Raw genomic sequence first — 22,018 nt, 5'->3', positions numbered from 1 at the left:
AGGAGGAGCACCGCACCAGCTCTGCTGGCGGCTCTCGCGCCCAAGGTCTTGGGGCCTCCACCCAACCAAATGGCATGTGGACCAAGGTCACCCACCCCTAAGGGGAGGCACCAGGTCCAGACGGACGGCATGAGAGGGCCCTCTCCTATCCATGTGTGGAGACGCACAAGGGAGACCGAAGTTGGTCTGTCGTGGTCTCAAACGCAGGACCAGGGGTCCCCTTGGCTCCCCAGATCCCGCAGAATCCCACCTTCATCCTCCTGTGAGCCAGGCCAGGCCGTCCACCGGCGGGAGAATGACGGCGGGACCGACGCGCTCCGCCCGAGCGCAGCGCCCCGGGCTCGGCTCCCGCGGGGGCCGGCCCTGCCCCCCCTCCCCCCCCAGCCCCCCCCCCAGCCCGCCGGGGCGGGAGTGGAAGCCGGATCCCGCTCTTTCGTTTTCGTTTCCCGGAAGGATAGCGATTACCGGAGCCCCGCGCGCCTGCTCGCCGGGAACCGAGCGCGCACGACCCGGCGCTTCTCCAGAGGGGTTCCCTCCCCCGAGACCTCGCCGTTTCCCCAGCCCAGCGAGGGGTTTGGGGAGCGAGGGTCTGGGGCGCCCGCCGGGGCCCAGGAGCCGCGCGCGGGCTTCGGCGCGCCCGAGACGGACGGCGGGCGGCCCCGCACCTCCACCTGTAATGCAGGTAAGGGCCTGGCGGCCAGCCGGCGGCGCCCTCGCCGGGCCGCCCGCCCCCACCCGTCTCCACCACCTGACTGTCCGCACCCGTCGTATCAGACCTTTTCCCCCCGGCTGGAATCTCACTTTTCCAGCACATTCCCTGCCCTCTCCCCCCGTGGTCAGGGCGCGCCCTCTCCTCCACCTCGCCCACCGCCAGCCCCTCACCCTCTCCCTCTCCAACTCCCCTGTGGGCTGCTCCTTCTGCCCTCCTCCTGGGCCCTGCATCAGCCAGATGTGCCGCCTCTGGAAGTTTCCGTGCAAGCCAGACCCTCGCAGCTGGCACAGCAACCACCGCGCAGGGCCCTCTCCTGAGCAGTCCCTCTCCATTCGCCCTGTTTCCCTTGGGAGCCTCTGAACGGTGCCCAGAGCTGGGGCCCCCTCCTGCCTCCAAGGCCTTTCTCTGCTCCCCTCTCTCCAAGATCCACGCCCCGGTCTGTGTGTTATCACGCTCCCCCTGGCCGGGTGCGAGCCCAGAGCTCGCAGTCTCAGCAGCTCGCCCCCCCCCCAGGCAGGCAGGCAGGCGCAGGCCCGGAATTCCCCGCTCCTCTTGCTTGGAAGAGGCTGGAGGAGAAGACAAGGGTCTGCCTGGAAGTCCTGGGCCAGTCCTGGGCCTTAAGTGCCCCTTCCAGCTTGTCAAGCCCCCCCCCCCTTCCTCTGAGGCTGGGTTACCTGGGAAACAGCACCAACTGGGGCAGGAGGGGGGCGCCAGAAATGAATTGGGGACTACCCCAAAAGGTGCTGGATCCTGTTCTGCAGTGACCAAGGCTTTTGGAGTTTGCTTTGCTGGTTTCGGGTCCACGGTCTTTTACTGCAGATTGCTCCCCTCAGACACCGAGAGATGAATGTAATGCCCTTGAAGAGCTTAGAGTGAACAGATGATTCTTGCTGGGACTGGTTTCACTTTCACTTTTTAGGGTATGGCAGCCTGCGACGGCTGAGCCCCAAGGGTCGCCCTGTCTCTATAAAACCCTGCCACATTTTTCATCCCCTCACCCTGCTGAATGAGCTACATCACCCCTGGGGGCTAGGCTGATAGAATTGTAAAGATACATACTTCCCTTGGTGGGACTTTGGGGTTCAGAAGTTTATCATGTCTTTTGAAAATAGCATTGAATTATTTGTTTATTTCTTCATATATATATATATATATTTATTTATTTCAGAAGGAGGAAGGAAGAGGGAAAGAGAGATCAAAACATCATTGATGTTTCTGCATGCCTCCTGCATGCCCCCAACTGGGGATCGAGCCCACAACCTAGGCATGTGCCCTGACCGGGAATTGAACCCCGATCTCCTGGATCCTAGGTCCATGCTCAACTGCTGAGGCATGCCCGGCGGGGCCTGTTTGTTTATTTCTGATTTAAGGTCCTTTTATCCTGGCCTCTCAGGTTCTCACTGAGTATCATTAGGCCCTCAGATTTCCAGCTTACAAGTCAAGTCTTGGCAGGGCAGCCTTCTGGGGGGTGGCGGGTGGGGGGTTAGGCACAGGCACGAAAAGCTTGACTAGGAAAGGTGAACTTACCAAGTGCCCACTGTGTACAAGATGTTCATGGTATCAAGCGAAGACATACATGGTTCCTACCTTTACGGAAGACACAGAGGTGCGTCTACCATAAAGACACATTAAAAAAAACCTCTTAATACGTTTAAGGATGGCAGAGCCTACACCAAGGTGCTCACCTCTGACTACCCTGGTGTTTCCTCTCTCTAGGAGGGGGCGTTGGCCGGCTCTCCGGTGAGCCCCGCAGCAGCCGCGCCACCTCCGGGCACCCAGGCCCAAGCCAGGAGTGATGCTCGAGTGGACCTGCTGGGCGAGGGGGGGATCTGCCAGCTGCCAGGAAGACTCCGTGAGTAGAGGGGAGGAGAAAGGGTAATGTTTTTAAAGGACGTAAATGCGCCACACAAACTTTCCTTATTTAAGGATTTAACGTCCCTCCATTTGCTATTTCTTTGCTGGGTTTTCTTTAACTATCCCTTGGTAAGGAAGTCAGAGGAGGTCACTGTGAATTCTCCCTGCAGAGAACACAGCCGACGCGACAAGGGTGAGGGTGCCAGTCTCCTCACTGGTAAGATGGGGGTTGGGATCCGACGGGCAGTTGGGTCCCTTCCAGTCTAAAGACAAAGAGTTGGGGATGTTGCCAGTGAGGAAGCCAGATGGGGCTAAACAGTGAACAGTTGTATGTATGTAGAACCCTCTTGTAAATAATTACGTTTAATTTTTCTTGTTACAAAAGTAGCATGTGCTTAATATTAAAAATTGGGAAATGAGCCCTGGCCGGTTTGGCTCAGTGGTTAGAGCGTCGGCCCGCGGACTGAAGGGTCACGCGATAGATTCCAGTCAAGGGCACACACCTCGGTTGCAGGCTCGATGGGCACGTGGGAGAGGCAGCCAGTAGATGTGTCTCTCACATTGATGTTTCTCTTTCTCTCTGTCTCTCCCCCTCCCTTCCACTCTCTCTAAAAAAATCAATGAAAAAAATAGCCTCTGGTGACGATTAACAAGAAAATAAAGAAATAAAAACTGGGAAATGACAGAGAAGCATAAGAAGAATATATATAAAACAGTCAAACCCACCCAGAAATAACCAAGGGAATGTATTAGCTTCGTCCTTTCATTCCATTCTGTAAGTGGTGCTCTTGCCCGAGGAAACTCGGCCCGTGGAGCAGGCCGCAGGCTAGCATATTTATGCCTGTGTTTCAGATGGCAGAGCTGAGAGGCAGAAAAGCTAAGCGACATGTTGAAGATCACACAGGCTCATGTTAGGGCTAAACTCTGGTCCTGCTGATAATCTTCTAAGAGAGTTTTAAATGCAGTCCCTAAACTGGAAATCATGTGACAGGCAGCCAGCTGAGGCGGGCAGGATCTCTGGTCTGGGTGGGGGTCTGGGGCGGCAGAGGGGGAAGCGGGTCTGAGCTGGGCTGCGAAGCACCCGGCCGCTTCCTGCTCGGCTGGCCCAGCGGCTGGAATACTGCTTTGTTGATTTCACACCCTTCTGATTTCCTGGCCACAAAGTGCTTTCTGAGGCGATGACAGGACTGAGCAGAATGTGGGGGTAGGACTTCACAGGCCCTTGGGAAGACCCTGCTGCCCTCTAAAGCCTCTGCCATCTGCTGCCTGGCATTTTTTAAAAATATGTCTTTATTGATTTCAAAGAGAGGAAGGGAGGGGGAGAGAGAGATAGAAACATCAATGATGAGAGTCATTGATCGGCTGCCTCCAGCACGCCCCCTACTGGGAATCCAGCCCATTACCTGGGCATGTGCCCTCACCAGAAACTGAACCACGACCTCCTGGTTCATAGGTAAACCCTCAACCACTGAGCCACACCAGCCGGGCAGCCTGGCATTTTAAAAATGGGGAACAGAGCCTGTGTTTCCACGAGTAGAGGGAAGGTGGGGACTGAGACCGGGGCGCACAGACAGGAAAGAAGCCCGGAGTGTGGAGGAGGCCTTGGAGCCTCAGAGCAGCGGTGGAGGGAAGAGGTAGTGTGTTTGGGGAGAAGGGAAGGGAGCTTTGTCAGGAGCTGCTGATGTTTCATTTTGTCCAGATACCAACCCTGACTGGTAGCTTGGGGCTCAGGTTTGCTCCAGGGAGATATTTGGCAGCACTTACATATATGGTAGGATCTGAGCTCCATTCTCAGCTCAAGCCATGGTGATGAGGCAGAACAGGACCTGGGGGACAGACCTGAAGACCCTGAGTGTTGCTGCCGAGAAGGACCTTAGAGGTCATCTAATCCATTCCCCTCATGGCAGCTGAGGACACTGAGCCTCAGCGAGGGAGGGGCTTCTATGCAGGTCCCCCAGGGCCCTCTGGATTGTCCCCCATGGCCTCCCCCATATTCAAAGACCACTCCCACAAGCCTCTCACCAAGTCCTAGGATGTCAAAGCTGGTAGCCACCCTAGATGTCACCTCAGGTAACTCCCTCATGTTCCAAATAAGGAAACCGAGGCTCAGGAGATTTGTCCTGCCCAAGGTCAAGTACCCTTCACTCCCTGCCTTCCCTTGGGTGCCTAGCTCAAGGTTACTGGGTGAGAGGGTACAGAAGTGGGGACTTAGAAAGTTTAGTCTCTACCTTAATAAATACAATTAGGCAAGTCTTTTCATTTCTTGAAGCCCCCTCAGTGGGCCCCTCTGAGGTGGTCGTCAGGACTTCCTGCACATTCCTAGTGACAGGGATTTCCTCCCCTCTGGATCGGCTTGTTCCCTGGGGACTCAGCTCAACACACAGGGTCACATGGCCTATCTCGAGCTCCTGAGGCACTAGTCCTATTGCCCTGGGTTAGATTTCTCCAGAAGGAGACCTGAAATACTTCACAGAGGAGAGAAGGGATTCAAAAGAGTGTTCTCTCAGGCCGTAGGCACTGTGGCACCTGGAGCTCACTCAGTCCCAGTGGGGCCCTCTCGGGACAGTGAGAGCACACCCGAGTTACCCCAACCGGGGGGAGGGAAGCTGGGCCTTCCCCCACTCGGTCTCGTCCTGATGGGATGAGGGAACTTCCAGGGGCCTGGACCCCCAGCTCACTGGCTAAGTCAGAGCAGAGGTGAGAACCGAGGCCACAGGCGGGGCACCAACAGCGGCTGCTATATTCTCACCGTGGATTCCATGACTCATTTTTACTTCTGAAAATATTCAGACAGCACAGTCAGGCCTTCGTAAATATCTCGCAGTCTGAAAAGATAGGGCACACGAAATGACTCATTTTCCTGTCAGCAGCATCCCAAACAAGCACACTGCTGACACGTAGTGAGGGTTTGACCTTTCAGATGGCTGGGTGATGTCAGCCGATTCTTACATTTCTGGAAATGGGTTTCCATCGCTGGGCATCTCCGGCACTCACTCGCAGTCCTGTTCCCTCCTCCGCCTCCAGCGCCCATGCTCATCACAGGGCTGATTGGCCGCAGCAGGAAGCTGAGCGAACAGAAGGAGCCTGGCTCGGCCTTGTGAGTCAGCACCACCCGGCACCGGCACCGGCACAGCGGCACACAGGGGCACTGGCACACTGGCACAGGCACACCAGCACAGGCACACTGGCACACTGACACACTGGCACACAAGCACACCAGCACAGGGGCATGGGCACAGGCACACCGGCGCAGGCACACTGGCACTGGCACACTAGCACACAGGGGCACCTGCACAGGCGCACAGGCACACCGGCACACAGGCACACCAGCACAAGGGCACCGACACACTGGCACACCGGCACAGGGGCACCGGCACAGGCGCAGCGGCACACAGCACGCCGGCTGGGCCCGCAGAGCTCACTCTCAGTGGCCCTCTGCCTCACAAAACAAGACAAGACGTGCAGGAGAGCAGTGGGGAGTCCCCCCCCCAGGACAAGGACACTGTGATGTCATGACAGGAGCTGGGCTTCACGGGGCTCTGGCAGAATGACCCCCACTCACAGAAGGAGACTCACTCCTGTGGATTCCTCTGTGCAAGGGGAGAGAGAGGGTTGCCAGCCCTCCCCCTGCGGGTGAGTCCGAGGCTGGGGGAATCAGGAGCTCTGGGGGCAGTGTGGCCCTATGACCACCCACAGGCTCTGGGCTGAGGTCACGGGGGAGCCAGTCTGGGAGGAGGTGATGCCACCTCAAGGGACAGCTCAGGGGAGTTTGAGAGGAGGCAGTGTAGACATGATCCCCAACACAGCCTCACAGGATGACAGAGGAACTGAGACTCCTTGAGAGCAAGTTCTGCCAATGGTCAGATGGAGCCTCAACCCAGGACCCCCAGTTCTTGATCCTGAGCCTCTTATTTCCCAGGAGCTCATTCCTGGAGAAAAGCTCTGTGAACGACCCACTGTGGGATAGAGGGATGGAGACATCCTTGTGTTTTAACAATGACTTTCAAAGCCCCTAGTTGTGGCAAAGCCACAGGAAGAGACACAGCATGACCTCCGATTTTCGGATGTCACAGGCAGAGGGGTGGCATCTCTCTGCAACTCCCTGGCAGGGCAAATGAGGGACAAGGGCCCTAGGGGAGTCCCAACAGTTTTCATGCCCCTGTTGAAGCTCACGTCCTTCGCTCACAGGAGAGTCCAGGCACTAATTTGAATAGATACAGTGCCAACAACCATGGCTTCCTGGTGTCCTGGAGCAGGGTTTGTCACTCTTAAATGTGCTCGTGAACCTCCTGGTTCAGTAGGTCTCAGGAGGGGCCTGGATTCTGCATCTCCAATAAACTCCCAGTGCCACTGCTGCTGGAAGTGCATTTGAGGACCTCATTTACGCAGCTAAATCCTAACTGACTTTCAAAGTGTTGGTCAAGATTCACTAAGGAGGTGAAATCAATCGAGTGGATCAAAAGAAGTATGTTTACAAAGTGAAACAGCATATATGAGAGTCCTTGGTACACGGTGAGGTAGCTGTGACTGCAGGAGCGCGTGTGTTGGCTATTTGTGTGTATACACGCGTGTAGGTGATAGCACAAGACATATTTTCTACTGTGGGTTGAGGTCAGAATGGTTTGGGAAACACCACCCCGAATCACGGCATATTAGAAGCAGTCAGCTAGATGATGCAGGTGTAAAAGGGAAAGGTGGGGTGGAGTGGGGAGATTGGCGACTAGAAGAGAGGGTTCTGGAAGCTGTGAGTATTGACAGTGGTGTCGTCTCCTGACAATGAAAGGGGCAATGGCAAACAGCAAACAGATGGGACTAACGATTCCCAGAACCAACAATCTGAGGACAAAAAGCCTTTCCTTCTAAACTCAGGGCATGGGCCGGGCCCTTTGCATTTTGTGCAAACAAAAAAGACCCCTCCTTTGGGCAGAAGCCAAGCCCAGTCCTGGTTGGGTTTCGCTCCACTCTCCCATTTCTCCCCTCAGATGTGCCCTAGTGTGTAAAACACAGCTGTACGTGTGGCCCCGTCTGGTGACGACCACGAAGCTGTGTGTGGTAACCAAGAAAGCAGTACCAGGCAAACAACCGGGGCAAGCAATGGGGTGACAGATTTGAGGGGCCCCTGGGCAGACAGTGTCATGCCACAAACTAAGGACAATGTTAATACTAAACACAGCCGTCGTGGCAGAGAAACAAGCTGGTCCCTGTTTTCAGGCCGGCTCCCCGGGAGGAGGATAATTGTCATAACAAAGGCCTTTTGTTGAGCTTTTTCTCTTGACCAGGTATTGTGCCCGCCCGGCACATCTGATACTCGGATCAAGTGCACTCAGTAGGCCTGAGAAGTAAGTTCTGTTGTTATCCCTGCCTTCCAGATGTGAAAACTGGCCTTAGAGAGGGACGAATGATCTTGTCCATAGTCACTCACCAGTAAAACGGTGAAGCTGGGATTTGAACCCACGTCTCCCAGACCCCACAGCTGTCGCTCACTCTGATAGCCTCCAGCATTAGATGAAGACAGCTCCCATTTTTAGGGGACCAGCCAAGCACTTTGCATTGTGTCCAGCATTTGTTCTGGGGGCCCTGCCAGGTGGGTAGAAGCCAGCTGTTAGTTCTGATTTGGTTGCTGGAGGTTGGTCCAGCCCTGTTGCTCCTGGAGGTCACACCACCGAGCAATCTGCAGGGTGTGGTGAGGAGTAGCAGGAAATACCTTTGATCAGGTGCAGAGAGGCAGCTGGAGGAGTTCCTGAAAACAGGAGGGGTTTTGACTTGATGGGGTTGGTAGTTGGGAGCCAAATGAGTTTCCTGAGCAAGAGTGTGAAAGGGATGCTGTGGGAAGAGAGAGCTGGGTGGGGGGCTGGGGAGCTGGGGAGGGGTTGGTCAGGATGCCCAGAGGCCTTTTTGGCCTTCCCTGATTTGCTCAGCTCCCTCATTTAGGCAATTTATGTTTATTGAGCATCTACTATGTGGCAGGCATTGCTTCAGGTGCTGGAGCTATGGAAATGACAGAGCCTGACAAAGTCTGTGCCTCACGGAGCTGGTGTTCTAGTGGGGGGTGCAGTGACTACATGAGGAAGCACTAAGCCCCAGGGTGAGGGCAGTGAGGACAATATAGCTGGGGGGGGGGGCTCCCTCATCCAGCCCTGCTCTGCAGGTGGGGGTGGAGCGCTGACTCTTCAGGGAGACACCTGAGCCCTCCCACGGTGTCCTGAACAGGCAGCTCTTTTGGCTGCCCCAGCTAGCGGGGTCTCTGTTCAGATCGGTCCAGAAACCGGGAGCTGGCCAAGCTGGAAATTCCCAAAGAGCAAGTCTTGGGGCAGGAAAGTAAGGTGATAGCTGGCTGGAGTCTTGAGAGACAAAGATGGTTGGTTGAAGGCACTGAGAACACAGTGGATCACTGCTGAGAGGGAGACGCCGGGGCTGGTCTGCAGGCGAAGCCCAGGGGTTCAGTTAGACTGGGAAGGGAGACCCGGTTAGGCACATCCCAGTCAGTAGTCAGGGAGGTTCTGGGGGAGTCCACACCTTAGGGAACGCTCACCAGCACTTGTTGAGCTCAGGTGTGCTGGGCCCCGGGCCAGGCATTTTACACGTGTGACCTCATCTAACATTTAGAGCTCCATTTGTCTCGGAGGACAAACGCCACATGCCCGATGGTGAACTTTAACTGGGTTCTCTCAGAGTCCTTGTGACAGCCCTGTATTGCGGGCACTGTTCTTGCTTTGGTTGCTGAAAGCTGGTCCAGATGAGATCGAGACAGTCACTTAGGTGCCATCGTTGATAGCTGGCCTGGCACTATCATGGGTGCCTTTTGTCGTTGTATGTTTTCACTTTTACTTTTTTTTAAGGTATAACTTACATACAGTCAAGTGTACTAATCGTAAGTGTACAACTCCTTGAATTTTTATGTATCTATACATATGAACCCGTGTAGCCACCATGCACATTAAGATCTAGACCATTTCCGGTGCCCCAGAAAGTTCCCCTGTGCCTCTTCCCAGTCACTCCCCCTCCAGAGGGTGACCGCTCCTCTGTTTCTCTGCCTGGGGGAGCGCTGTCGATTTGTGATCACAGCTGCATGCCTGGCGTCCCTCGCAGTGTAGCATCTGTAAGCTGCATCCGCGTGGGTGAGCAGCATGCGGCTGTACTTTGTGGTTTATTGCCGAGCAGCCCTTATTGCATGAAAATATTGCAGTTGGTCCATTCTCTGGCTGATGGATACATGGATGTTTCGGTTCTTGTCTCTTGTGGTCCGAGCCACGGTGGACATTTGCATTCATGTCTTTCAGTGGGTGCAGTCACCATGTCCCTTAAGTCTTAGGAGTGGAAATGCTGGGCTCCTAACCTCTGCACCACACAGCCCCTCAAACAGCACAACAGCCCAGGGAGGCGGTGCTATTATCCCACTTCACAGAGGGGGAAACGGAGGCTGAGAGGGGTTGAGTGGTGACTTGGCTAGTAAGGGGCTGAGCTGGAATCCAAGCCCTTGGGGATTTGGCCCCAAGCTAGGTGGCTGACCCACTGCCTGGAACCCGGTCTTTTTCTAGGGCGCAAGTCCTATTCGAAAAGCCTTCTGACCTTAGGATTCTTCGAAGACCTGGGGAACAAGAAGGTCCCTGTTCTTTGTCACTGGACCAGAGGTGCCAGCAGCAATGGGATGAAAGGCGAGGGTCGGAGGGAACACGACATGATGAAAGCAAAACCCCATTCCCTCCAGCCAGATGACACGCCTCAAGGTCTCAGGGGCCGCTGTGGACTGTGTGTGACCTCAGGGTCCCTAAGAGACAGCTTGGGAAGTCTGCTGCCCATCTCTGTGGACCCGGGAGCAGAACTACATGTGTGGTTGAGCATGTCTGCAAGTTCAGGGGTTCCCCTCTTAGCGTAGTTGTAGTTTTTCGTGGAGGCTGAGTAGCCAAGGGTTGGGGAGGGGTGGGACCTATCCCCACGCTCTGGCCAAACACAGGAACACGGGCCCCTCTGACTCAGGAATCATAGTTCTGAATTTTCAGACTGCTAACCTCAAACATCATGAAATAGGCAACGTTGCAAAAAATGCATTTGCCGGTTGGCCCCGGAGCCCAGGCAGCCCTGACCAGTTGGGTGGGCCTGGCTGGGACACCTCCTGAGTCCTGCCCCACGAGGCCTCCACGTCCTACCCACGCAGCTTCTTGTGTCTCCCCCTGCACCACCAGGCTGAGCTCCACCAAGGCTCTAAGTCCCATTTCCACCAGCAAGGTGTCTTTTTCCTGCATTCCCGCCAGGCGTAGGTGTTATTAAAATGGCATCTTGTCCTTATGCGATTGCACCCGGCCCTGACTATTGGGGTGACGTGTCTTCCCACATTTTTGGTTGTCACAACTTGGGGCGTTTGTGTGTGTGTGTGTGTGTGTGTGTGCACCACTGACATCTAGAGGGTAGAGGCCAAGGTTGCTGCTAAACATTCTACAAAGCTCTGGACAGCCCACAGCAGGAATTCTCAGGCCAAAGTGTCAATAGAGCTAAGCAATCCCGCTCCACTGGGAACTGAGGTAAGATTCTTTTGCCTTAAAAAAAAATTTAGAGATGCTCTTGACCTATGATAGGCATTCGCCTTTTACCTGTGGTTTGCAAGTATTTCCCTGAAGTCTGCCCTCTGTTAGCTTTGTTTATGTCTTTGCCACACATAGAAAAATTGATGTAGTCAAATGTGTCTTTCACTTTTATTAGAGCCTCTGAGTTTCCTGTCATGGTTGGTCTCCCCTACCCTTGTTTAGTGCATATGGTTCCTTGTTTCTACTTCTATTGAGGTTTTCATCAGGCCTTATTTCATCGGGAATTGATTTTTGTGAATGGTGGGAGATGAGGGTCCAAATATATTTTTTCCACATGGAGAGCCAATTGCGGTTTTACCACCGAATTAAAATCCCGCCTCTGTCGTATTTTAACTTCACACACACACACCCCGTCTCCTCTTCTTTTCCAGTGATTCCTGTTTAATACCAGATCTTCATTACATGACTTTGTAGAATGTGGAACAAAAGTCCCTTGTCACCTCTATTCTTTTTTTCTCCCTTAAATAACTTTTTGGCCCATTTCGGACACATGCTCTTCCTCCTAATTCACTCTGGGTTGCCCAGATAAGGTGAGGAGAGCCTCTCCTTCCTTCCTAGCTGGGTGGCCTTGCCCGCTGTCTGCATTCGCGCTGTGCCACTGACTGGGACTGTTACTAGTCCCTGCTCGCTGGGGTCCCCCTCCTGCAAGCCTGGCTCTGTGCCCTGTCCCCAGCAGTGGCACATGGCAGGTGCTTGTCAGATATCAGCTGAATGAATGAATGAATGAATGAATGAATGAATGAATGAGTAGATGATGCACATTTTTAAAAAAACACATGAAAACTACTTTTATCTCTTATGCTGTTTTGGGAACAAGAGAGCCAGAGGTTGGCTCGGTCTTTGTCACTGCCAGGGTGTGGCGTTGGACAGCTGCTTCTCTCCTCTGCCTCAGTTTCCTTACCCATCACACTGGACCCCGAGAGCCCTGAGTTCCACCACTCTCACACGCTGGGGGTCCTAGTGGGCAAAGAGCTCCTGAGAGGGAAAGCACCGCACAGAGCAAAACACCAGGTCGACTCATCACAGGGCACAGTGCCAGGGCCCTGTACTTTCAGGGGCCCATGAAAAGATCCAGTTTCTTTTGAAATCAGAAAAGAACTTTTCTAGGTAGAAGAAAATGTTTTAATATATAACAGTATACTCACCTTATGCCAATGCAGTCATAAAATACAATTTTGAAATGTTTTTAGTGAGGGAAGGGGCCCCGCGAAACAGTCCGGGTAGGGAGGTGAGTGACTGGCATTAGCAGCAGCCTGGCCCTGGGCTGGAAGTTTCCAGTGGAGATCCCCGGAGCTGAAGGTGGGCGGAGACTCCTCTGTCCCCGGGCTGTTCCCTGAGCAAACCCCCATCCGAGCTGTCACCACCCCGGGGGAAGAGTAGGGCAGCCAGAGAGACCTGGCTCGGACCTGGCTCTACTCACGCTGCTGTTACTGAACCTCCAGGAGCCATGGCTTCCAGATTTGGAAACAGTGACAATAGTCCCTTCCTGGCAGGACTGGGTGGCCAGTGGTGCGGTGGTTCAGCGCATGCTCGTGGAGCACAGACACAGCGCCCCCAGCCCGGGGCCCCCATGGAGCAGCCCCTCCTTAAACTGTTGAATGACTAGCTGGAGAACAGGCTGTGGCAGGCAGGCGGGAGGGGGCACCAGATAGAAGCGAGTGAATGCGCACGGACGGAATGCATCGATAATGATGCCTATACACAGATGCTTCTATCAAATGTAAAGCGCAAATGGAGCAGTCAGGGCGGGCTTCCCTGAGGAGGTGGCATCCAAGCGAGGGCCTGCAGGGGGAGGAGCGGTGGACGGGGCGAGCCCCCGGCCCCAGCCTACAGAATGCATCGATAATGATGCACATACACAGATGCTTCTATCAAATGTAAAGCGCAAATGGAGCAGTCAGGGCGGGCTTCCCCGAGGAGGTGGCGTCCGAGCGCGGCCCCAGCCTGGCCCCGTTGCAGGCATCCAGCCGGCGCTGTGGAGCCGCGAGGACGTGCTGCACTGGCTGCGCTGGGCCGAGCGCGAGTACGCCCTGCGGCGCACCCGGGAGCACGGCTTCCAGATGAACGGCCGGGCGCTCTGCATCCTCACCAAGGACGACTTCCGGCTCCGCGCGCCGGGCTCAGGTCTGCACCCTCGCTGGCTTTCCCTAAACTGAGGGACACCCAGGTAGGCCGGGGGGGGGGGGCGCTGGTGGGAGGCTCATGCTCCCTCCCCATCCTGAGGATGCTCCTCTTGCCACAGTGTTCGCCTGGTGGCTCCCAGCAGAGCTGGCCTGCGGCAGAGGACCCCGTTTGGCTGTTCCCAGCGCAGCAGGGGTCTGTCCAGCCCTCACTTTCCCTCCCATACCCTGTGGCCCTGTCTCCCCTCCACATCACTGCCTCTCATCTCCGTCGGCAGAAGCTCGCACAGGACATGCCCCCCAAGAGGCAGGCGACTGCCGGGGCACGAGGCCTCCCCCCACCCGCCTGCTCAGCAGCCCCCTCCTGCCCCCCCAGGTGACGTCCTGTATGAGCTGCTCCAGTACATCAAGACCCAGCGGCAAGCCCTGGTGTGTGGCCCTTTCTTTGGCGGGGCCTTCAGGCAGAAGATGCCCGGCGGGTACTGCCCCTGCCCCCTGGAAGGTGAGGAGCCCTGAGGCCCTCCCCCAGGCCGGCCTCCTCGGGAGGGCAGGGCTTCCTCCAGGCGGAGTCATGAAAGAGGCAGAGGTGTGGGGAGCTCCCTGCCTCCTCCCTGCCCTGCCCCCCAGCCCTCCCCTCCTAACCTCTGGGACCCTCCTCTCCCCTCCTCTCCAGCAAGGGGTGGTTTGTAGTTCGGTGTCTCTGTTTCTTTTCCTCCTGATCTCTCCATGGAAACCCCTCTTGTCTGGGCCTCCAGGGACCTGAGCTTAGGGACGTCCACTCTGTGACCGCTCACAGCCTCCCACCGGTGGGTTATCCCCTTCCCCCAAACTCTTCCCTTGGTTTCTAGGACACCCCACTGGTCACTCTATCTCAGTCTCCTGGTTTCTTCTCTTCTCCCCTGCTCCTAAATGTTGGGGTACCCCAGGGCTCAGGGGCCTCTTCTCTGTCAACACTCAGGCCTGGGTAATCTCACCGAGTCTCAGGTCTGAAATACCGTCTAGTGCCAATGACTCTCATGTATGCCCAGAACCCTCTCAATTCCAGACTTGAGCACCGCACACTTTGCCCCGCCCCACACTGGGATGTCAACCGGGCATCTCAACTCCAACAGCAGCTCAGCTCCTAAAACAAACACCTGATTCCTGCCTCCCCCAAGTCTTCCTGCCTCCTTCCAATTGCTCTGGCCAAAATGTTGGATGTCGTCCCTGATTGCTTTCTTTCTCTCCCAGTCTTGAAACTCCTCACTGATCCTGTTTCTGCTCCCGACATCCTAGGACCTGTTTGTTCTCAGCAGAGTAGCTGGAGAGAGCCATTAGTCAGGTCATGTGACTTCTCTGCTCAGAATCTTCCGGTGGCTCCCACCTCATTTGGAGTGAAGGCTACGATCCTTACAATAACCTCCCAACCTTCTGCCATCCTCCGCCACCCCTTTCCTCCTTGCTCATCTGCTCCGGCCACACTGGCCGCCTTGTTCATTGAACAAGCCAGAGACACTCCTGCCTCAGGGCCTTTGCATCTGTTCCTTCTGCCGTTCATTCCCTTCTCTAGGTACCACCATAGCCCACTCCTCTACCTCCTTCAGGTGTCTGTTTAAATGTTAGCATGTCAGTGAGGCTTTCCCTGACCAACATGCACCTGTACCTCTCCCAGGATTTCCTACCTGCCTTATGGTGCTTTATTTTCACTCCCCATATTATAGATGTTTCTATTTCCTTTTTTATTTTAATCATTTATCTCCTTCCATCCCCAACTAGGATATAAGCTTCATGAAAGCAGGGGCTTTTTTTGGGTTCAGTGATGTGTCCCCAAGATTGTTAGAACGATGCCTGGCTCATAGAGGGTTCTCAGTAAATATTTATTGGGTGGATGGAGAAGACACTGGACTGAGATACAGGGTGCCTGGGCTCTGGACCTGGCTCTGTCACCCCTTGGCTTTAAGAACAAGTTTACAGATGAGGGACCAGATTTGAGGGATGAAGTTACTTGTGTAGGAGCTGGGGTTAGCTCCGGGGCTGTGTGGCCCTCCCCCTGCCCTCCCCTGCCTCCCTGACCTTCTAACCAGGGGCTAGATGGAGGAAGATCACTAGCAGTGCACCCACCGGGCTCCCAGGCATGTTATTAAGGAGGCCTGGGCTGGGGGAGGCTCTGGTCCCATAGACTCAAAGGTGCTCATTTGCTTGCAGAGGGGACCAGGCCCTCTCAGGTAGCCCCCCAAAGAGGCCTGCAGCAGCCACCAGACCTGGAGCTTACCAACTCCTTGAGCCACCTGGATGCCCCTGGCCTGGCCAGGTGGCCCCTCGGCAGGGAGGAGTCCCTCAACTTATCTCACTGTGCAGAACTCGGCTGTAGGGCTGAGGGAGTCTGCTCCTTCCCCACGACGCCACAGGCCCCCATCGACGGCAGGATCGCAGGTGGGTAGGGGGCTGTGGCCCCTGGCCTGGGGGGAAGTCTCAGGTGACAAGAGAAGGGTGGTTTTGATCTGGGGGATGAGAGGGTCTGTCTGTGCTGGGCAGTAGGGGTGTGGGGTGACTGTCCTGGGTGCTGGCCACAGTCTGGCCACAGTGAGCACTGCTGCCTGGGACTGCCAAGCCCACCTTGTCTCCAGAGCAGACAGTCAAGCCAGTCACAGTCAGACAGGTTAGCAATCAAGACCTTATCTACTTTTAAATAGTTGAGCACTAACTGTGTGCCAGGCGTGGTTCTTTCTTTACCCCACAGCAGCCCTCGAGGTTGGGATTTTATTAGCCCCAGTCACAGGCCAGGAGAGTGAGGCACAGGAAGGCGGGACGGCTTCCCCGTGTTCGCACAGCATGAGTGGCGGAGCTGGGGTGAGAACCCAGGAGTCCGGCTCCAGAGCCTGAGTCTGCAGGTGATACGCTTCCGTATGCACTTGTTAAAGGACTGACTAACAGACAGGCAAGCGGACAGACTGACAGATAAGCACCAAGGGTGTTTTCTAGCCATGTGGGGCCCCTACGCTCGTTCTAAGACACCACAGAGGGAGGAGGCCTGGCTTCTGGATTGGGGATGACTGGGACTCGCTAAAACACAATGACTTGATTTCTGAAATAATAATGCTTAGCATTCTTTGAGCTCTTACCTTGTACCGGGTACCGTGCTAAGGTTTTTGCTTTTGTTCTGTCTGTTGCGTTATTTCATGCTGGCACTCCGGCCCTGGGAGGAAACGGGAGCTCTCGGGGCTCGCGGGCTCCCTCTGGGGCCTGGCCTCTGCGGTGGCACATTTGATTTTCCCGCATCTCCCCTGAGGATGCAGATGGATGTTAGAACCCCATTTAGCAGAGTCCAGGGGGCTGAGCGACTGGGCCAGGGGCAGACAGGGAGCTGGAAGCCGCCTGCCCCCAGCAAAGGGCATGGGCTTTGTGTCTGCAGAGCTGGGTTAGACTCCCTGCTCTGCCTGCCACCTAGGAGCTTGGTGCCTTGGGACACATCTGCACCTCCCTGAGCCCATTGCCTCATCTCTTCCTGGGGATAAAGGTAGCACCCCTTAGAGTTAGGGCGATTGAGTGAGACGAGTAATGGGCCCCCAGTTTCTGTCAATCCCGTCGTGTTCACTATCCTGCTGCTCCAGCCTCGAGGGCCCCAGGCCGCCTTCCTAATGCCCATCTCCCAGCTGCACCCTGTCTAAACCCCTGTGCTCGATTGCAGACTGCCGGCTGCTGTGGGATTACGTGTACCAGCTGCTGTCTGACACCAGGTACGAGTCCTTCATCAGGTGGGAAGACAAGAATGCCAAGATCTTCCGAGTTGTGGATCCTAATGGGCTCGCCAGACTCTGGGGAAACCACAAGGTGAACCTCAGCCAGCAGGCGGGATGGTCTCAACATATCCAGGAGGGGACAGGGCAGGGGGTCAGAGTGGACCCTCAGCACAGGGGACAGTCCTTAACTGATGAGGGCTTCCCCAGCAGCTCCAGAAAGTGTTGGGATCATTTTATTTTGGGAGATCCTGAAGGACAGACAGGTACTTCTTGAGGACGGGGACTGTCCCCGGAACTTGGGAATCTTGCCTTCTAATGGCTTAGTCCCACCTTTGCTCAGCATTGGGGCCTGTCCGAGCCCGTGCACGTGAGTTGCGCATCATGTGCGGTGGGGGGGCCGGGCAGATGAGGAAGGGGGCCCCCTGGGGGAAGCCGGGACAGAAACCCAGGTCTCAGGGCCCGAAGGAGCGTCCGCTGTCAGGGCTGGAAAGGCCTGGGAATGGTTGAGACCAGCGTTCCCAGCGTGAGGGATACCCGCACCTAAATGGGTGTCCTCCAGGGGAGTCTAATAGCTAAGTACTTATTTTAGTAAGAATTAGGATTAAACAATTTAGCTATCATGTCAATCTTATGATTTACAGCGGTGATGTAAAGCAAGTGTCCTTGTCTGTAAATTGATTTTTTTTTGGTTAATCTTCACCTGAGAATATTTTTTCTATTGATTTTTTTTTTTTAAATATATCTTTATTGATTTCAGAGAGAGGAAAGGAGAGGGAGAGAGAGGGATAGAAACATCAATGATGAGAGAGTCATTGATCAGCTGCAGCCCGCAACCTGGGCATGTGCCCTGACCGGGAACCGAACCCCGATCGCCTGGATCCTAGGTCGACGCTCAACCGCTGAGCCATGCCCGGCCGGGCTCTATTGATTTTTAGAGAGTGGACGGGAGGGAGGGAAAGAGAGAGAGGGAGAGAAACATTGATGTGAGGGAGCTACATCGATTGGTTGCCTCCTGCGCGTACCCTGACAGGGCTGGGGGTTGAATCTGAAACCCAGGTATGTGCCGTTGACCGTGAATTGAACCTGAGACTCTTTGGTGCGCAGGCCGATTCTCTAACCACTGAACAACACCGGCCAGGGCATATAAATTAATTCATTCAAGTAAAAAAAAAAAGAGTCTTTTAAAGAAAACTATTAATAATAATGATAACTTGCAATATACGCATTTCTTAAAATGGTATATAGCATTTGATTGGCAGGCACTGCTCTGAGGGCTATTCCTTATTAACTCATTTACTCCTCCCAACAGCCTGGTGAGGGTAGGTCGGTACTATCAGATGGGGAAACTGAGGTATGGATTGGTTTATCAACTCGTCCAAGATTCTGCAGCCAGGAGGTGGCCGAACTCTGCTTTGTTGCCTCGCAGTAGTGCTGGTGGCTGGAAGGGTGCAAATGGCTGAAGTTTGGGCGTGCTTGTCTGGCCCAACCCCCGCAGAGTACAGGGTGGGGGTGAGGGGACCGAGGTTCAGAGAGTAGTAAGTTCATTTAATGAGCACATACTACATGCCAAGCACTGTGCTAAGTGCTCTCATGGATTAGCAATTTAATCCTTACCACAAACCTGTGAGACAGATGTTCTTTTCTTCATTTTATAGCCAGGGACACAGATTCAGAGAGGTAAAGAAACTCGGCCAAGGCCACACAGCTGCCAAATGGTGGAGCTGGGGCTTAAACGGACACCAGGGCCCAGCTGCTCTGCCCCTGCTCTGCACTGTCCACCTGCAGAGAGAGGAAAAAGTCACTTGGCCGAAGTCACTGGGCCCTTGCTCCGCTCACCATGCTGCCTCGATTACGTTTCCAACTAAATATATATTTAATTGTGACATTTGCTGTTTAAAAGCAACATGTGACTCGCTCCTGCCCCACGGCTGCTCCCTTCCAGGCGTGGACGCCGAGGCCAGGCTGGAGCGGGGCGGGGAGTGGAGCGAGACATGGGCTGCTTTGCCTTGCAGAACCGGGTGAACATGACCTACGAGAAGATGTCGCGGGCCCTGCGCCACTACTATAAGCTGAACATCATTAAGAAGGAGCCCGGGCAGAAACTCGTGTTCAGGTGAGCAGCCCCTGGCCCAGGTGCACAGGGAAGCAGGGCTGGGCTGGTGGGCAGGAAGCCCCCCCACAGCTGGGGCAGCTGCTGATTTGCAGCCGGGGCCTGAATTCCAGATTTCTGAAGATACCCGGGAAGATCGCCCAGGACAAGGGAAGCTGCCTGGAGCAGCTGGAGAGTCAGGAGCAGGACAAGATGGATTTCAAGGTGAAGATGCTGGAAGTCTCTCCGTGAAGGGCATGGACTCCGGCACTGGGCACCCAGGGGACAGAGACTGAGCCTCTCCTGGAGGCAGCTAGCCGCATGGCCGCCGCCTCCTCCCAGGGTAGCAGGCATCCCCAGGCGGGTTTTGCACTTTTGGGATCTGTTGTCTGGGACCTCAAAGCTGCCCGAGGACCTGGGCTGGCTGAGAACTGGAGGCTCACATCCAGGACATTGGGGGGCATCATTCTTTGGGGAGGGCAGCCTTGGGCTAAGTGGGGCGCAGGGCATGAACTCTCTCTGCCCAGCTAAGGAGAGGTAGCCCCGCTCTGAGAGCATCCAGCTCAACTCCTTCAGTTTGCAGAAGAAGGGACAGAAGTCCCTCGCTGAGCTTCAGCTTACCTCATCGATCAAAGGGGCATGCTCGTGAAAACCCCCCCTCAGGCGCTGACGTATGAACCTGACAAAAGGATTGTTGCTTTGTCAATCTCTGTGATAAAAATAGTGATGATACCTGACATTTAAGTGCGTGCTGTGTGCAGGCCTGTGCCGAGGGGCCTACCTATATGTTACATCATTCAATTCACACGCCGAGCCTGTGAGGTTGAAAGGTCCAGCAGCGGAGGCGGAGGCTCCAGAGCTGGGATGTCCCCAGAACCCAGCGTGCTGCTTGCTTTCTGCTCGTGACCCTACCTCTGGGCCTCCCGTCTTTGTGGAACAATCCCCCGTCCTCGGGTTTCAGTCCTTCGGTGGCTCTGTGACTGTGACCCAGTGAACCCTGTCACACTCCACCTGTGGCTTCTGTGCTCCCACGCCTGTGCCTGCCAGGTGACTCTGGGCAAGTTGTCCCACCTCTTGGGAGAAGTGGGGACGCTGCCCTGATGACCTCCCGGGACAGCCAGAAAGCGTCAGTAGGGCAGCATTGCGAGTGCTCAGCTCTGCCTGCTCCGTAGGCAGCTTACTCCGCCTGAGCTCAGCTCTGCAAACCGAGGGCTGCTCTGCCGCTTGGGAAGGCCTCTGTCCTATTGGGTCAGCCTCTCCTCTCTGCTCCCCAGCCCCCCAGAACCCCAGTCCCGGCTGGGGCCTCCTGAGGGGGTCGGAGCCTCCATCCCGCACCCTGGAGAGGTTGGGGAGAGCGCGCGGGGAGTGTTTTCACTTGATCGAACACAGAACTCCTTGGGTTTGCATCTTCTCTCTTGCCTCCAGCAGGTCAGGAACCCCCATCTGGCTGAACCTGAGTCACTGTACAGGGGAAGCTGATACGGGTCCTTGGACTTTGGGACTCAAAGCTCACCAGCAGGGAGACTGGCTGAGTCTGTCTGGTGCTCTGACAAGTCCATACCGAGGGCCCAGGCAGGGGTCTTGGCAGACAGGTTCAGCAGGAAAATGCTTGTCCCTCCATCGTCCCCAAGACTGTTCTGTCTGCTCGACTTGGGTCCAGGAGGAACCCACACCCATAGCCTTTCTCACCATCCCCAACCCAGAGCTACAGAACTGGAGTGGAAGGGACCCTGAAATCAAGTTATCCACCATCGCCCTTTATAGATAACACAGCGGAGGCCAGAGACAGGCGTGACTTGCCCAAGGTCACAGAGCCCAGCACCGCCTGCTGGCCCCTAAGGTTGCCTCCTTTCTTCTTGTCTCACATTTTTTTCATGGGTCCAAGATGTAGAGATTTAGACAACAGAGTGGAGTCAGAGCTGACTTCTTCCAGTTACCATACTGGCATTGGCCTGCTGGTTGAAAATACCTGCGTATCCTAGGGGCTGTGCCTATGCCCAGGGCAATGAAGCTCACCCCACACTGGGACTCTCGGGGCCAGGGGTGGGCCGTGGGCTCGGGCAGAGCTCACCACCGCAGATCCAGGTCCTTGGACTCTCCACTGGGCCCTGGGCCAGCTCCGCCCTCTCCCCACCTCCCCGGCCCGTCAGGCTGTGCTCCCGGATGGACACCTGGGGGCCAGGAACAAAGGGACTCTTCAGCCCTTCCTTCCACGAGCATTAATTGAGCACCTGCTATGTACCTGGCATCAGGCCAGGCTCTGGGTTTACCTCCACTTTTTACAAATTAGATTCCCGAAAAGTCGTGGGTCACTGAAAACAACACATGTAGAAGTGGACTTCCTCACGAATGATTTTAGCAATGGAAAACGGTCCCATGGTTTGAAAAGTAGCGAGTCATGCCCTCCCCCCTCCCCCCCAGATTACATTAACATCAACAGTAAATAGTTTATTTAAAAAGTGGTATATTAAGAAGTTCTTGGGTGAAGTGACACAGATCATGGTCTCCACCAGTCAGACCGACCTTTTACCGCATAGCCCAGCGGCGCAGGCTCCCTGAGCCTCTGCTTCTCCTTGACACGGATTCTGTCTTTAATTATTAGTTCTTTTTCATTTTATTTTTCAATCACAGTTTGCATTCAGTGTTATTTCGTATTAGTTCCAGGTGTGCAGCATGGTGGTCAGACAATCATACACGAGACAGAGTATTCCCAGTACCCCCGGCGCCCTCCTTAGTTATTAGGATGTTACTGACCGTACGCCCTGGGCTGCACTTCGCACCCGCGGCTGTTCTGGAACCATCAACTCGGGCCTTCACCTTTTCACCCAGTGCCCAAAGCCCCCTCCCTCTGGCAGCCACCAACCTCTTCTCTTTGTCTGGTTCTTGCTGAGAAAGTCTTTTTCCCTCGGGGAGAAGCTCCCGATCCCGCACCCCGCTTTGTT

General features: G+C 55.2%; 1 protein-coding gene across 2 annotated transcripts; it reads left to right on the top strand.

The window, feature by feature from the left end:
- The first annotated feature begins 441 nt into the window (after positions 1-441).
- On the top strand, positions 442-19,814 carry ETV7 (ETS variant transcription factor 7). Of its 2 annotated transcripts, XM_081140840.1 has the most exons (8): positions 472-682; positions 2,429-2,564; positions 13,108-13,272; positions 13,645-13,770; positions 15,453-15,680; positions 16,936-17,078; positions 19,000-19,100; positions 19,211-19,814. In XM_081140840.1, exons 1-8 carry the CDS (start codon positions 677-679, stop codon positions 19,326-19,328), a joined length of 1,023 nt encoding a protein of 340 aa, XP_080996966.1. In that variant the 5' UTR covers positions 472-676; the 3' UTR covers positions 19,329-19,814. The 2 variants fall into 2 exon arrangements, with proteins under 2 accessions (XP_080996965.1, XP_080996966.1); XM_081140839.1 differs by lacking the exon at positions 15,453-15,680 and having other exon boundaries at positions 442-682.
- The last annotated feature ends 2,204 nt before the right edge of the window (positions 19,815-22,018 follow it).

The sequence above is a fragment of the Miniopterus schreibersii genome (genome assembly GCF_964146895.1).
Source record: "Miniopterus schreibersii genome assembly, chromosome: 6".
Taxonomy (NCBI): domain Eukaryota; kingdom Metazoa; phylum Chordata; class Mammalia; order Chiroptera; family Miniopteridae; genus Miniopterus; species Miniopterus schreibersii.
The sequence above is the reverse complement of the archived record's forward strand: the minus strand, read 5'-3'. Positions and strand labels throughout refer to the sequence as shown.